This window comes from Stegostoma tigrinum, chromosome 1, assembly GCF_030684315.1.
Source record: "Stegostoma tigrinum isolate sSteTig4 chromosome 1, sSteTig4.hap1, whole genome shotgun sequence".
Classification (NCBI taxonomy): Eukaryota; Metazoa; Chordata; class Chondrichthyes; order Orectolobiformes; family Stegostomatidae; genus Stegostoma; species Stegostoma tigrinum.
The window spans coordinates 29,839,617-29,857,700 of record NC_081354.1 but is presented as its reverse complement, the minus strand read 5'-3'; the positions used below and the strand labels follow the sequence as shown (position 1 = coordinate 29,857,700).

Here is an 18,084-nt window from a genome sequence, read left to right as displayed (position 1 = left end):
GGTGGAATAGACTCAACAGGCTGAATGGCCTACTTCCACTCCTACAGCTTACAGACTCGTGAGCAGTGGCTTTTACCAACAACCTGCCCTTTGCCTGGAGGCATTCTTTTTGCCAGGGGCTTGGGCTTTTGCCAGGCTTTATGTGATGTCATCTGCTACGTCTGTGATGCAGGGGATGAGCCATCTGTCAGGAGGAGCGTAAGGAGGCAGATGCAACACAGGTGAGTGAAAAGAGCAAGCTGCAAGAGAGCGAGGGCAAGGAGAGGGGGCTGTGGTTGAGTTGGGGGTAGGAAAACAGAAAAGGGGTGGCATGGAGGATATGACATGGGGATGGAGATGAGGCAGGAGGCTGCAAGAGAGGCAGGGCAGTGGGATGGATGCTGCAAGATGAGTGGGAGGATGCAAAAAGGTGAAGACAGAAGCACAAAAAGGTTAAGAAAAGAGATATTGAAGGAAGGAGAAAAGTTTTAAACGCGTCAACAATGAAATACTCAGATAACTTGGAGCAGGAAAACTTGTAATCGTGAGGTAATGAAATCTTTGCAAATCAATCAAGATGGAACCCCTAAATTAAATTGAATAGGTTCAAGAGGTACAATATGGGGAAAAATTGCAGTGGATATGATCCCACAGGGTTATGGGAGTGGGTGCAGGGGTATTGAAGTTTGGTGATTGGATTGGATTGGAAGTCGGGTTTGGTAGTCAAGGAAATGCTGAGGACACTACCAATTACTGAGGTGGGCTGGATGGAAAACTTGCCTAAAGGCTTCAACATTTTGTTCAAAATCTAAAATAAAAGAATAAAACATTCCTCCATCCCACACCCTTCATATGCCCTCACCTCACACACTCCACAACGCCCCATTCATGCCCACCATGTGACCTAATATGCCACCTTATGACCCTCTATGGACATGGCAAAAATCTGGGCCTGCTTGTCTATTGTTAAATTTTAATCTGAGATTAAGATCAGAGAGGCAGTAAAATGGATGGCAACTGTCCAGTTAAAATGTTTGCAATTTGTGTATTTTTGATGGAAATACATCAGCTATGACTTCCAGAGTCTGCAGAAGGTATGTGCAAGGTGATGGCTTGTTTTGTCTATAGAAATATGCATCAGTTATTTTGGAAGCAACAGTTTTGTTAACTCCTCTCTGTTGGCTTGGGGACTGAAATAATTGCTTTCCTTGTGTGTTATGACTTTAAGTTTAATAGAAGGTTCATAATTATTGAGAAAATTGCATAATTCTAATTGTGTTTTTGAAAGCATCCAAATACATTAACACAAACACAAAAGGTTCAGTTATTACTTGATTGCATGACCAAATAAATGTGTTAGTGACAGGGAAAATGAAGCCCCTGAAAATCAAAAAGTAACCCTCGAGGAAAATTTCAAGAACAGCCCTCAAAGGAAAAAGATAGTTTGTGCGAGCCACTCGCCACCTTCAACACTACTTTTCAAATCCCCAGTCCCTACACCTGGAAGAATAAACACTGCAAAAGCATGGGATTAAAACTACACAAGAATACCCCTCCAAACCATACACCATTCTGACTTTGAACTATTTTACCTTTCCTTCATTGTTGCTCCCTCAAAATCCTGCAACTCTCTTTCTAACAGCAGTGTCAGTTTACCTGCAGTAGATGGACTATCACAAAAGCCATCACCACATCCTCACAGGGAAATAGAGTTTGGCAACACATGCTATCCTTTCTGTCAGCACCTACCTCCCAGGAATTAATAGAAAAGATTTCAGGGCATAAAGAATCTAATTAGCTACTTACGTTTCAAAGATAGCAAAGACGAATAGGATGACGAAGAACAGAATGTTGGACGACACCACTGCAATCAAATCAATGCTATCATAGGAATTTTCAAGCACCTCAGAACTTCCTACAAAAAAAGACATAAAAATCACTCCATTTGGACACTAGCCATATATTAATCAGTTGTTTGCATAGAAATCTCAGGAAAAGATGAACGAGTTACCTTGGATATTGCCATTTATACTTTTCATTCTATCCAAATCAATAACACAATGCTCCCTAGGGAGAAAAACAAATATTAGAGTTTGTGATTTGTTATAAAGCTTGTATTCTTGTAGAAGTTTGGAGAATTATAATTTGGATAGAAGGACATTTTAAAATTGACAATTGGTACAGCATGTTCAAAATAAAAAGTCTGTTATGGTCCATTTGCTACATGGTCTGGATTTTTGCACTCCACAGCAAAAGAACATCTCACTGACACCTGCCCCAGGCTTTTTGTGGCCTCATCAGTGAAAAATCTGTCTCATCCAACATCTTTTCCAGCACGGCTACAGGGTGTTTGTGGCCTCTGTGAACCTGACAAGCAATACCAAGGCTTTTAAAACAATCAGATAGAAGAACCTTCATTGAACCACACAGCATCCAAATGAGAAGATATCAAGCAGAAAATATGAAACAGATCAGCAAAGAGATAAAAAGAGGTCTGAAACAGATTTTAAATGTGTTTAACTTTCCAACGTTAATCCTCCTCTGAGGAAATGAGATACAACACATATTTTAAAGTGCTAGAATATCTGTTCAGCAGTAATTATCAGGCTGCTAAAAATTCACATACCCGCATGCTACTAGTTTGCACCATGACAGTAACGTCACTATCAAGTCTATTCACAAGGACAGCAACAGCACACCATGCGGAGAAACTCAAGCATCTCTGACAACAGCTTTTGGATTGCTGCATTTAATTCTATTTGTGTGTACTCCAGATGTTTCTGTCAAATTTTTACCATTTTAACAGTGAATACTGACAGCTTCACTTATGTTCTCGTTACAAATTCCATACTATTGTTAAAGCAAGAATTTATCAAAGGCAGTCAAATCTAAATGCCAGTTGTGACAGTTGATATGTTTTCAACACTGAACATTACAAGAGAGAGTTATGTTTTAAAAAGTTTTCTTTATCTTAAGGTGTGACAGAAAATTCAAGAAGTATTCTAACTTGGAGATAAATATTTGTGATCTGGTTGACATGGGCAGGAAACCGATTGAAATATCAACCAACAGTTTTCACACCTGAAACAGCTATATTTTGAGACACACAAAGAGACAAGGCAGATACTGCTCTGGGAATACAAAGCAGCTACCTCTGTGAAGAGCAAAGGTGAACTGTTTTGTGTTAAAATGAAATTCACTATTTTATAACGACCACAGTATTATAGGACAGGCTTCAAAATAATGAGAGAATGGAAAGCCTCAGAGATAATGATACTGAGATTAAAATTTATTTTTTAGAATTTTTAAATATACCATGAAATATCCTCTTTTACAAGATAAACTGTCATGAGTAGCAAGGTTTTTACTCCCAGCGGAGACAAACCAGGATGGAAAGTCAGTTATGAGGAATGACTGGAAAGACTGGATTCATTTTCCTAGGAGCAGAGGAGACCATGGTGAGGGGATATGATTTCATGATTTTCTTTCTGTGCGCTCAGAATATTTATTCTTTTATATTTAAGGTGAGAAGTGTTAGTCGTGGTAAATGGAACACATTTCAGACACTGTATATTTGCATTAAGCATTCCCTGTAAATTGCAGAGTCAGAGTAATACAGCATAGAAACAGGCCATTCAACCCACCATGTCTATGCTGATCAACAAACACCAAATTATATTAAACCCATTTATTTTCATTTGATCCAAAGTTTACTATGCCCTGACATTTTAAGTATTAATCCAGATGCTTCTTCAATGGTGTAAGAGTACCTGCCTCCATTACCCTCTTGGGCTTGCACATTCAATATTTCTAAGACACTCTGGAAGAACAAATCTTTCCTTAGATCCCTTCTAAACCACTTAGTCCTCACAGTAAATTTATGCCCTCCAGGGAAAAGATATGCACAATCTATTCTTTCTACGCCTCTCATATTCCCTCACCCGAGTCTCCTCTGCTCCTTGGAAAACGAACCCAGCCTATCCAGTCTCCCTTCATAACTGATTCCCCATCCTGATAACATTGTGCTCCTGAGATGCTGCTTGGCCTGCTGTGTTCATCCAGCTACACACTTTGTTATCTAACTTCCTGGTTAGACTCCTTTGGGAGTAAAAACCCTGCTACTCTACTGATGTGATATTCCTGAACAATGTTACTAATTTTGTGATGTAGATCCCTTTCCATTGGGAACAAGGCTGATAATGACCCAAATATGATACGTGGGAAGAAGTGAGGGGGAAAAGCGTCATTACACCGGTACGAACTAAGTTTAATCTCAGACATTACTGCGCTGCCTTGCCATAGCCACATTCTTAGGTCTCAAAAGCTTTACTTTGTTTCACATGATTTCCTTACTTTGCACCAGACTATTTCGTCCTCCATTGCCTGGCCAAGACTGTCAGCAGATTATTCACCCTAGGATACTACCCTTATTTCAAACACCAGGAAATGAAATATAATTTCATTTATTGTACTTCATTCTCCAAAAAGACTCAAAATGCAGAGAGAGTCTTAGATACACTTGTCTTTGAATAAGTCTTTAGTCCATCTTTATCAAAGAACATTTTTGCTTTATTGTCTCTGATGATTTTGTGTAAATGTCTGACAACAACAGCTGACCACACTTTCATGGTCAAGCATTTTGTTTTGAACTCAACAAATCATAGTTCTCAATTTAAGCCAAGGATCATTCAAGATTTGAATACTGCTGCCACATCAGGCTTTCCCTCAAGGATAAGGAAATAAATGTTTTGACATGAAAAGATGAAGCCAAATTTCTGGAGGTAATGCTAAAATTTAAGAATTGCAACTGACCTATTGGAGATGAGCAGAGATAATGAGGCCATCAGAAGAGGTATGTGGCTGCATGAGAGTGGCAAAGGGAACAAGTCTAAAAGATTGATAGGTTCTATACCATTGGCTAATTCCAATATGGAGAGTTCCAAATTATTTGGGGCATTCAGAATTGATCTACAGATTGTTTTAGTTGTCTTTATTGGTTAAAATTTAATTATGTCCTTTTTGATGGAACATAATTGTATTAAGAGGAGTTGGAGAATGAAAAGATTATTATTACATATCTACACATCAGGAAACTGGTCACAAATGAGCACAGGTGAGAAATAACAGGTCTCTCAAGGGAGCACACACCATGCTGAATCTCGCCAAGAAAAGAAACTACCTAAAGAGGGGAGTTTAAAAAAAAATCAGATTTTGCTACAAAATCTCTGCCATAAAACCCTAGAATTAAATTTTAATAACTAGTATAGGAATGCATTGTATAAAAATTGTAGAAACAAACCCAGAATATAATTATTACCACCTTGTTATGGATATCATGGAAATTAGTAAAATAAAGGATCCATTAAAATTTACCTGAATAAAGCAACAATAAGTACGATATTTGCAACACCTAGGAAGGCTCCAAAGAATGCCGGGGCAGTATACATGTTCAGCTCAAGGTCAATTAAATTCCAAGACACTCCTGTTTGTCCAATGCTTGTCATACCAGCCTGTAAAGCTAAACCAAAATAAATTTAGAAAAGCAATTTAAGTAACCATTACCATATAAAGATAATGAACACTGTGGTTGTCCTGTTATTGATAGAATTGCATAAGTGAACACAACTTTCACTGAAAGTGAAAATCCATCATGAATAAACAATAGCCCATCTTGAGCCTTTTAATGGCAATTAAATTTTAATCAATAAAGGCAACTAAAAACAATTCACAGGTCAAGTCTGTATCGCAAATAATTTGGAACTCTCCATATTGGAATTAGCCAATGGTATAGAAACAACCAGTCCATTAAACTGAATCCGTTTGCCACTCTCATGTAGCTATGTACCACTTCTGATGGCCTCATTATCTCCACTCATCTCTAACAGATCAGTCACAATTCCTAAATTTTAACATTGCCCCCAGAAATTTGGCTTCATCTTTCATGCCAAAACATTTAGCTCCTTCTCATCAAGTCAGAGTGAAAAGGGACTCCCTGATGTGGCTGCAGTGTTCAAGTCTTCAATTATCCTTGGTTTAAATAGATGATTTGTTGAGTAGAAAAATGCTTGGCTTGAAAGCAGAGCTAAGCCGTTGTTGTCGGAGATTCACATAAAATCAGTAGAGACAATAAGATAAAACTGTTCATTGGTAAAGATGGGCTAAAGATTTATTCAAAGACAAGTGATCACAGCAAACCCTGCGTTTCTAAGGAACTAAGAACAGCTAGGTTTCCATGAAATGGAATGGAGGAGAAGGCATGAAAGAGTCGTCCACTGATTTTATAGCTGTGAAATCTGGAGGAAGTTGATGAATGTAGAATTAAATTATTAGCAAAGGATGGGGATAACCTTGATCAATCAATAGCATTGATTTCCCAGAGGAAGAAAGTTAAACACTCAGGGGAAACGCAATTTAACTAAATAATCTGTTGTGGTGGTGTAATTAACAAAATAGGGTGGGAAAATTCCTGGCACTTTGTAAAGATCAGGTGAAATTAAAGAAGGAGAACCAAATGTTTCATTTTCAGCAGCCATGTAATTAGCAGCAGTATCCAAGTGGCCCTTCTGTGTTTCCACGTACAATTCCCATTAAGTGGGACAATCAATTCTAGATCTAGTCAAGAACAAAGTTAACAGCTCAGTAAAGGAACTAAAAGGCAAATAAACAGTGGACTGAAAAGAAAACAAATAACAGAAAACAGATAGAGCAAAGGGGAGGGTCAATGGTAATGTATCTATTCGAGAATCTTATCAGTACCTACTTGTTAATGGCCAAATATTTTCAGAAATTCAAGGTTTGTACCTGGCCCAAGTATAAAGCCTAGTGCCTGACTAGCACTAATATTTGCCATAGCAGTAGTCCTTTCCTGAAGTGAAGTTGCACCAGCAACATATGATCGTACAACAGCAACATTTCCTAAACAAATGAGAAAGGAACACATCAAGAAACAGAAATGTATTCTGAGCATTTAACGTAATTCTATACACAAATATGCATGAAGGTGTCCAACATGTACAAATGCATTCTTTTTTCAAAACGTAAACCGACTGCACTGAGATGGTTGCTGTTTTGAATTGCAACTGAATTAGAAAATCTGAAATGACTTTAACTTTATCTTGTGACAACATTATACCATCATATAGTTCTGAAACTGTTATTGAGCTCATGTAAGTATTACGTTGTCTTTGTAAATGTTGTTGGAATAAAGAAATTTAAATACTGCTCCTGGCTCTTAGGCCTCATAATCTAAGTTAAACTCAATGGCAATCAATTGGAAAAGGCATCATGTTCAGAGTCTGATCATCATCCATCAGAACCACATTCAGGGATTAATCTCCCTTGAGAAGTGGTACCCACATGTTTGCAATCAATGGCTCCCATCAACGATGCATCATTGGGAATTCTGAAAAATGATGCACCTGTTCCCACTGCTTTTCTATTTGGTTAGATAACAATAAATTCCTCTCTTTTTGTGTATCAAACTGAGAAACGTTAACCTTGAAGGATCCACGGGTGCAGGAAATAAGTCCTTAATGGTCACTGACAATGCTATCCTTGCCTGTCTCTGCACCTACAGGACTAGTTCAAGGAAGTGACACAGCTCTATGGCTTTCTCCTTGCTGAAGCATAGCTACCTGAAATATTGCTCTTGCCTGAATGAAGGCTCTTCCCAAAACGAAGGGTTTCACAAAAATCAAAGAATTGTTACTGTGCATAGGAAGCCATATGGCTTGTCGTATCTGCATGAGCTCTCCAAGAAGTATTAAGTCTGAGTGCCATTCACTTACATTTTCCCCATATTTGTGTCCATTGCTTCCGTCAAATAATCATCCAATGCCCTCTAGAATGCTTCAATAGACTCTGCCTCCACTACATTTCAAGATAGTGTATTCTTGACTCTAAACCTTTGCTGTGTGAAAACATTTCTCACATCACATTTTCTGCGTTTGCTTCATCTCTGTACTGTCCCTGCTCCAACTCAGTGGACTGCTATTGCACAAAAACAGCAACCAATGTCTCTGTGTTTGAGTGTATTTTCTACACAGCAGCCTTCCAAATCCACAACTTTTGAAGATCCAGCACCACTCCTGAAAGGATTACTGTTAATTCCTTCAATATTATAGTACACAGTACTTCTGTAACCTGTGACAGCAAAATAAAGTCAAAATCACCTGACCCATCAAATTCTAATCTCTCTATCTTTCCGCAATTGTAACACTACCCTGCACTCCGTTCTGCTATGGTACAATCTGCCTGCATAGTACACAATAAAAAATGTTGTTTTGCGTCTCCGTATGTGCGACAACAAATCAAACTCATGCTTACAGTATGAATTCAGTTCCTACACCAGCTGAGATCACCCTTAAAGCGCCATCTTGCTTAAGGTGTGATGACCCTCAGGTTAAATTCACCTTCAGTTCCATACCTCTAATGAGAGAGCAGCCTATGGTTGTCTAGTGCTGTGGCAACTTTCATAATCAAAAGTAACTGCAATTATATAGAAAAGTACCAATCTTGTTCATTTCTGTGCATCTCTTTCTGTCTCAAAATGGACTAAGGCATCCATTTACGTGTGACAATCACCTGTCATGCAGTGAAACATTTTACAAATAGGAGCGAGTTAAGTAGTAGAGGCAAGCACAAGACATCAGAATAGATGTTGAGAGCTCTTCTGTCACAGCTGCGACACCATCTCTTCAAATATAAGACAAAAAATAGAGCCAGCAGTGGACCTTAAGGTTCCTTAAGCCTGCTCTGATCACGGCTGATCCTCTGCCTCAACTCCATTTTCTTGTTACAATCTCCATTTATTTCTTGCAAATGCTCTGGCTAACATGATAAGTCCTGTTGGAGGCGCTATAAAACTACTCCCAACAGCATGTGAGGCTGGATGATCACAGCAGGCCAAGCAGCATCTCAGGAGCACAAAAGCTGACGTTTCGGGCCTAGACCCTTCATCAGAGAGGGGGATGGGTGAGGGTTCTGGAATAAATAGGGAGAGAGGGGGAGGCGGACCGAAGATGGACAGAAAAGAAGATAGGTGGAGAGAGTACAGGTGGGGAGGTAGGGAGGGGATAGGTCAGTCCAGAGAAGACGGACTGGTCAAGGAGGTGGGATGAGGTTAGTAGGCAGGAGATGGAGGTGCGGCTTGGGGTGGGAGGAAGGGATGGGTGAGAGGAAGAACAGGTTAGGGAGGCAGAGACAGGTTGGACTGGTTTTGGGATGCAGTGGGTGGAGGGGAAGAGCTGGGCCGGTTGTGTGGTGCAGCGGGGTGGGGGGGACGAACTGGGCTGGTTTAGGGATGCAGTGGGGGAAGGGGAGATTTTGAAGCTGGTGAAGTCCACATTGATACCATTGGGCCGCAGGGTTCCCAAGCGGAATATGAGTTGCTGTTCCTGCAACCTTCGGGTGGCATCATGGTGGCACTGCAGGAGGCCCGTGACGGACATGTCATCTAAAGAATGGGAGGGGGAGTGGAAATGGTTTGCGACTGGGAGGTGCAGTTGTTTATTGCGAACCGAACGGAGGTGTTCTGCAAAGCGGTCCCCAAGCCTCCGCTTGGTTTCCCCAATGTACAGGAAGCCACACCGGGTACAGTGGATGCAGTATACCACATTGGCAGATGTGCAGGTGAACCTCTGCTTAATGTGGAAAGTCATCTTGGGGCCTGGGATAGGGGTTGCCCCTGCAATAGGGGTGCAATAATGTGACTCACATTTTATTATCTTGGATTCTCCAGCATCTGCAGTTCCCATTATCACTGATACAATCCCAACAGCATGTGCTGATCTTGCCATTCCTAATCTGCACCCATACTGATTCTACTTCCTGATCTTCTAAGCCAAGATAGTGTGTTTAACTTCTTTTTAATACTTCTATTCACGTGGACCTTATTTTACCAGTCTGCCATCTTTACCTAATTCTATGGCCTCAACATTTTGCTTTACATTTTTAAGTCCCTTTTCACTTGAAACCTCCCATCTGCCTCTTTTAGCTGAAAGCCCTACCCACAGCCCTATTTCTATAATTCATCAGGTCACTGATTCCAGGCTTTTTAAGTGGAGCCCATCCCAACCAAACAACACTTTCGATTCTAAGTACTGGTGCCACTGCCCATGAATTAAACACTATCTCTTGCAAGCTACTCCTTATGTCTTTAACCCAGGCACTGAGCAGGCAAACAGAACCTTCAGAATTTCTGCTTACAGCAACAGAAACTAGCAATTATTCTCTGGTTATACTGTCCACATTTCTTTTCACTTCCTCCCATATGACTGACATCCCAGCTTTCTCATTTACCTCGCAGTCATAGTGCTTATCCACAAAAGTACCTCATATCTGTTGGGCAAAGTTGTGGGTTCAAGTTCTCTTGAGGGTAGGTTGGTGGATCTTTGAAGTATTTCACCCAATCCAACTGAACCCAACTCTCACCACCCATTCCCAGGTCCTGATCTCTTCGCGCTCTGCCCTTTTTCTAAGGTCCTGATCTCTTGCTCCTCCTATGACGCTTCAACTGGGTCCCAATCTCTCCCCAACACATACCTGATGGGTCAGCAAATACAATCCTGCTAGTATGGATCTTTTCTTTTGAAATGAACCTACTTCTGGCCCCTCTTTCACTGAGCAATTATTTTGTCAGGTAGCTTGTGTTGTTATTTAGCAAAGTTACATGTTTCATGAAAATGGCGTTTTGACCCACTGCTCAAAAGACAAATAAGTTTCTGAACCTGAGAAAAAAAGTTATCATCACAAAATTGAATATCAAAGTCCATTTACCTCTACTGCATCAGAGTGTCAACCTAGGTCACGTCTCTAGAGAGGGGCTCATCAACACAACTAACTGACCCAGAGTCAACAGTATCGTCAACAGTACCATCAACCGGGGCGGTGTGGACTTGTTGGGCCGATCGGCCTGTTTCCACACTGTAGGGAATCTAATCTAATCTAATCTAATCTGAAGCATGGGTGATACCAATTCTGCTGCAAATCACTTTTTTAGAATCAATATGCTGGTGGATAAACACAACAAAGCCAGGCAGCTTATGTTTCTCACACAAGCTACATCCATCATCATCCATTCACTAGAGAAGCATTAGTTGTGTTATACTGCAAAGCAGCATCTATGCATCCATGCAGCATTATGGTACATTGAGTTTCAGTTGAAGCTGCAGCATCAATTAGGAGCACAAGCTGGATCATGCTCCATCAAGAATTACTGTTGTCAGGATTTGCACTACAGTATGAATACAGTGGGAACAGAGGGAAACAAATGAAAAGAACCGGGACTTGCTTACTGAAGAAAATGTTTCATAACAAAAACAGGAAATAACACAACTCAATCAAACCAAAATTTCAAATGAACTCCAGTAATTATGTAATCAAACTAATTCTTGGCAAAAACTGTGACAATCACCTGTCATGTTTAAAGACATATAGAGAATCCATCACTCACACCAGGACTTATTTCACATTACATAAGCTATTGTAACAGTAATCTCAGCAGTACATTCGTGAAAAGGATTCTCATTTCAAAAATGATTTACAGCACCTAACGGTATATATCTAACTGATGTGCAGAACTGTCAGAGGAGACCACAAGCAAAGTAACAATTCAAATTATTTTTGAAGCTGAAATGGTACTGATGATATTAAAAAATACTGAGAAGAACAAGTGGAATAATAATAATTCCAGGAAAGGATATATACATTAAATCCAAAGAGTCAGGTTCTAACTACAGCCTAATAAGCTTTCTTAAAGAGAATTTTGTTATATGTATTGTATATCAAAACCCACAGAACTAACATAACCCATATTTCATCACAGTAAGTTTAGTCTTTGATCTAGAATTTGTCCATTGTGTTAAAATTCCTAACAGTGCCACTTGTTTTTCTTTGACAAGCTTGGTCTTACCTGCTCCAAATCCAATAAAAGCCCGACTAAGCAGCATATAGTATTTATTATGTGATGGAAAGGCATGTACATAGCCATAAAGTACATTTGCAGCGACGTTAATAAAAATTGATACAATAAGTGGTTCCCTTCTTGGTCTGTAATTAGACCATGCACCAAACAATGGAGACGCAATCATCTGTCCCAGGCTGTAAGCAGCAATGACCCATCCAAGGAAACTAGTATCTGCAGTTTTATCCACCTGTAATAAAGAAGAATTCGATAACATTAAAGCAACTTGCTGTACGTAACTCAAATCATGCCTTCAAAAATTAAAGTTGGCTAACATTTTCTCATGTATTTTCAGTCTAACTGGCACTTCAGTACAAGTTTACCACTTGATATTTAATGACGTTCTTGTAATTTTGGCAGCAATGGGTGCTTAGCTTAGGCCTAATGTAATTATCATTACTACCTTTGTGAGAGCCAATCAGGCTCATTTTCAAATAGCAATCTTCAAATCACAGGCTACTGTCAGCACTATGGTATAAAGTCAACATGATGTGTTTTAAACCTGCTTCAAAATGAATGCCTCCTCCAGATAGTCAAGGATATCAATTAAAAAGGATGCATTCATATGGGTTAACATAGTTTTGGAATAAAGATCTATATCAGAAAATGATAAAAATTCAGAAGAGAAAGAAATAAAAAAAATGGGCATTTAATGGCACCCTTCATAATCTTAGGATATTCCAAAGCACTTAACAGACAATTAAGTATACTTTGAACTGTAGTCACTGTTGCACCATAGGAATTCATAGCAGCTATTCTACATTGGAGGCCAGAACCATCTGACCATCAGAACCATCTGATGCAAGGATTTAATCAGAAGTGAGGCTGACAGCTTAAATAGGTACAAAGTTATAAATTTACTGACAAGTGTGATTCACAGAAAACTGTATTGTCCAACTACATTATAAGAAATGCTTAAAAGTAACAAACCTTTTGAAGAAATGGCCATATTGAAGATATGACAATCGAGAAACCTGCAGAGAAAAGATCATTTACTTGATCTAGCAGAGCAGCCTTTTTTAATAACAAAGGCATTTATATTAAAATTAATCATTTTTAGACACATAAATCAAATTAATACGGTTATGTTTTATATTTGGTCAAATCTAGTTCATTACTCATATCTTTTAGAATATAAAATTTTAGTTTTAGTAATTAAAATTTCAACAATAGGAAAATAGTCACAGAGTCAGAGTTATACACCATGCTAAAAAACCCTTCAGTCCAACTCTTCCATGCTGACTAGACATCTCAATCTGACCTAGTCCCTTTCATCAGCTTTGGTCTATATCCTTCTAAACCCTTCCTATTCACATGCTGATCCAGAAAACTTTTAAATGTTGCAATTGTTTCCACCTCCACCGCTTCCTCTGGCAGCTCATTCCATACACACACCATCCTCTGTGTGAAAAAGTTATCCCTTAGTTCCTTTTTAAGTCTTTCCCCTCACACCTTAAACCCATGCCCTCTAGATTTGGACTCCCCCCACACTAGGAAAAAGATGTTGGCTATTTGCCCTATCCATGCCACTCATGGTTTTGTAAACCTCCACAAGGTAATCCCTCAGCCTCCAATGCTCCAGGGAAAATAGCCCCAGCCTATTCAACCTCTCCCTAAAACTCAAACACTCCAATCCCAGCAAGATCCTTGTCAATCTTTACTGCACCCTCTCAAGTTTAACAACATCCTTCCTATAGAAGAACAACCAGAATTGAACCTGGTGTTCTACTAGTGGCCTCACCAACGTCCTATAGCCGCAACTCCTATACCCAATGCTCTGACAAACAAAGGCAGGTATGCCAAATGCCTTCTTCACTATTCTGTCTACCTGTGATTCCACTTCCAAGGAACTATGCACCTGCACCCCTACGTCACTGTGTTTGGCAACAAAGGCCAGGGCCCTACCATTAATTGTACAAATCTTTCCCTGGTTTGTCTTACCAAAATGCAATACCTCACATTTATCTAAATTAAACTCCATCTGTCAATCCTCAGCCCATTGGCCCATTTAATCAAAGTCCTGTTGTACTGCGGTAATCTTCTTCACTATCCACAACATCAGACATTTTGCTGTCATCTGCAAACGTACTAACCATACCTCCCATATTTGCATTCAAATCATTTGTGTAAATGACAAAACGTAATGGGCCCATCACCGTTGCTTGTGGCACACCACTGGTCACAGGATTCCAGCCTGAAAAGCAACTATCTACCTTTGATCTCTTTAGTTCTATTAACTAAATCTAACTCCTTCTTGAAAACATTCAATACTTTGGCCCCAGCTGCTTTCTGTGGTAGCGAATTCCACAGGCCCACAGCTCCCTGGCTGAAGAAATTTCTCCTCATCTCAGTCCTAAATGGCCTACCCTGCATCCTTAAACAGTGAATCCGGTCTGGACTTCCCAGTCATTGGGAACATCCTGTCTAGTCCTGTTAGAATTCCATAGGCTTCTATGAGTAGCTCCCTCATTCTCCTAAACTCCTGAGAACATTGTTCTAAGAAATACAGTCACTCTTCATATGTCAGCCCTGTCATCTCAGGAATCAGAGTCCTTTATCAATTGATAGTAATCATCCCTCCATCATAAAAGGTAAGAGGTGGGGATATTTTGCTGATGATGAACAATGTTCAGCACCATTTGTGACTCCTCAGATACTGAAGAAGTCCATGTTCAAATGCAGGAAGACCCAGGCAATATCCAGATTTGGGCCGACGAATGGTGAATAATGTTTGTGCCACACAATTGCCAGGCATTAACTATCTCCAACAAGAGAGAATTTAATGATTGCCTCTTGACATTCCACAGTGTTACCATCACTGAATCTCTGAGTACTTAGTCGAGGAACTGGTAAAATCAACTCCAATGTAAATGCAAGTCTGGGTGTATTTCACTTTAAAGGTAGCCTGTATTTGCTTGTAATGTCAGAGCTGACGTTGGAAAAACTTGAACAATAAATAATCCACCTTTGAGCTTGTAGTGGATCCATGGAGCTGAAGAAAGCGTAATAAAACTCCATTAGTAATATAAATTACTCATATGGATCACAGAATTAGAGAAAGTTGTGTGAAGTTAAAATCATAGGTTTATATTTCCGTTTAAGAACATCCCGACACTTGCAATGTAATCATGGAGACAATGCATATGATCAAAGGTCGTCTTGTTAATTTGCCAGTGTGTATTCACTGACAGAAGGAAGTAGTTCAATGCGGGGACAGAGAGGCAGTTGTACTTCTGGTCTAGGTGTATACTGCAGATTATGAAGAACACAGGCAATTAATGTCAGTCAGTTCTACATTTAAGCAGACCAAATACAAACTTAATAATTTACAGCCTGGAATGTGGGTGGGAGAATCAAGTTGAGTTTGGAATTTGAGAAGGAGAAGAAAGGTGGAAACTGGAGGAGGAAATCTACAGTGGTCCTCAAAGCCTTGTGGCAGAAAGCAGTCAGCTTGACTAGTTAATTTAGAAGGAGTTATACTGAAGATGTGGGAGTTGAAAAGGAAGATACAATATCTGTACAAAGCAAGGGCAAGGACTGAAGAGTTCAAATGAAGTCTTTTAGACTTTAGGGTCATATTGCAAAGTCTAATGGTAGGATTCCCATAAATCTTCCAATGTGAAGAAAATTGTAATACTCAGCAAAGTTAAACTAAATTTCAGAAAATTATGGCATACCTTTGGTTGGGCCTTAAAAATGTGAATGCACCTTCAAGAATTTCTAAGGTAAGTAAACGCTTGGCGATAAGTAATAAAGATTAAACTGAGCTCACTTATATATAAAGTTGTCAACTACAGGGTTGTCAACTGTGGTTGTTTTGTCTGATTCTTCCTTTATATAACAAAGTTGGTCTTTTGTTTACAAAAGTAAAACATTGTGACCTTGTTCTATTGGATATTTTGATCACTTTTATAAATGCTAATGGTACCAAACATGATTGCAACAGTATTTTAAGATCACCAGCGAGATTTTTGTTATCAATACCGAAAACCCAAGCAGGGAAATTTCCCCAAATGGCAGATCCACCATGGTTTAAAATGGCCCCATCTGATCTAATTTTCATTCCGGAGAGGCAAGGGCAAAATCAAGTCAAGCCTACTCACCCCAGAAGCTGATCCTGTGCTGGCAAATGCAGAGCTGGACAGGCTAAAAGGCCTGTCATTGGTTTCCTGGGATTTTGACCCCCCTCCACCCACCACAATACTCCTCACATCCTCAAGCTACCGCCATAGCCACCTATCCAATATCACGTATGGTCAGACCTCATGGGCTACACAGAGATGAAAGAAGGATAAACTTATAACAAACTAACAGAACTTTCATTCTTACACACTGCACAGTAAAGAAACATCCCGAATCATGAAATCCATTCAAGGCTTTTAAATCTCCTCTAGTATTCAATCTCTCTTAAAACCAACTTTTAATTCACAACAGCAGCTATTCCTTTAATAGCCTCTTTAATGTGTGAATCAAAATGTGATCTTAGCCCCTGCCAAGATAACTGTAGATTTTGAAACTCAGCTAGAATCCATAATGATAGGCCTTCAAAAGAGTTAACAAAGAACTCTTTTGAAACTGCACACATGCATGGTATTTTTTTTCTCTATCCTATGTCAGATGGTCTGTCATTCAAAGCAGTCCGGCAGACATATTAAAAGCTTTCTCCACCAGATTAATCCTGCTTTAGTTCAAGTTTAAACTGCAGGAGATTGTTTAAAACAAAACATAATGTGATCGTTGAGAGGCCATAATCTGTCCTTCAAGAGCCGTTATGGTTACTCCAATTTGTAATTCACAAGTTGCAGGTTAAGACCTTTGGAGAACTTAGGTCTATTTGAAATTAGCACAAACTTCAAATGGCCCTGCTGAGTACAGATTTCCCTCCTATGTGTGAATGAAGGTGGGACTTCTATAGTCGGGATCTACTTACCACTTTTAGACATCTGTGTCGGGTTCTCAATACTATAAAAATCCATTTCTTTAAAATAAACTTATACCTTGTGGTGACAGCTCAGCAATCTGTTTCCTGCACGACAATAATGCTGCCTTAGATAAGAGAACAATAGGATATAAAATCATAAGGAACATATATTATCCCCTTGGGGGGCGGAATTCAAAACTAGGGGGCATATTTTTAAGGCGAGAGAGGAAAGATCTAAAAAGAACCTGAGGGGCAACATTTACACACAGAGGGTGGAATAAAATTTGCAGAGGAAGTGGTAGATGAGGTTGTTACAACATTTAAAAGAAATTTGGACAGGCATATGAATTGGAAAGGTTTAGAGGGATATGGGCTCTACTCAGGCAAGTGGGACAAGTTCAGTTTGGGAAATTTGGTCAGCATGGCCAATTTAGACCAAAAAGTCTGTTTCTGTGCTGTATGACTCAAGGACTCTATGAGGAAGCATTTAACAGTTATCCTGGCTCAACATCTCCTTTCCAACCACCCCTAATAGCTACCTCTGTTAAACTGCTGAGATCTCATTGGTGCTCCTATGCAAGTTAAGTCACTCATTTTAAGATGCATCAAGAATTAAGGCTACACTGTAGATTATAAAATCCAGTGGAATCTACATATTACAGAGCAACAATGATAATTCTTCAACCATGTGCAATCAGGAACCTAATAAAGTTACATCAGATGGCAGGCCTGTCTTAGATATCACCACTTTAAAAAAATGGATTAGAAACTCTGTCTATTCCCTAGGTTGCATAAGAACAGAAAGTTTTGAAAACAAACAGAGCAGGAGGAAGGAAAAACCTGAATGCTATTGAAAAATGTCAACTTAATGAATTCTGGAAAGAAGAACACATCAATGATTTAAAAAATTGTAATAGAATGGAATGAAACAGATGCAAATACTTACTTTCCTAAGATTACAGAGAAGAAAAACTTATTTATATTGTATTTTTCTTAACTTCAGAATATCCCAAAACTCTTTTGCAGCCAATTAAGTACTTCTGAATTGTAGTCACTGTTGTAGTGTAGAAAAAGCAGCAGCCAAGTTACAAACAACAACTGCACAACTACAGCAACAGCAATGACCCTGATGTATTGGGATTTTCAGTGATGTCGAATGATAGATAATTGACCAGGAAACATGTGATAATTCCCCTGTGTTCTTTGAAATGGTGTCACAGAT

General features: G+C 39.4%; 1 protein-coding gene across 2 annotated transcripts in view; it reads right to left on the bottom strand.

Annotated features, from left to right (window-relative positions):
* Positions 1-18,084, bottom strand: part of mfsd8 (major facilitator superfamily domain containing 8) — a 58,854-nt gene that overhangs the window by 19,365 nt on the left and 21,405 nt on the right. For both annotated transcript variants that reach the window (XM_048531653.1, XM_048531663.2), the window contains 6 exons: positions 12,872-12,915; positions 11,891-12,131; positions 6,781-6,894; positions 5,353-5,497; positions 1,991-2,046; positions 1,786-1,894 (listed from right to left, as the gene is read on the bottom strand). In XM_048531653.1, coding sequence (XP_048387610.1) covers positions 1,786-1,894; positions 1,991-2,046; positions 5,353-5,497; positions 6,781-6,894; positions 11,891-12,131; positions 12,872-12,915 — 709 coding nt within the window. The remainder of the gene's footprint in view (positions 1-1,785; positions 1,895-1,990; positions 2,047-5,352; positions 5,498-6,780; positions 6,895-11,890; positions 12,132-12,871; positions 12,916-18,084) is intronic.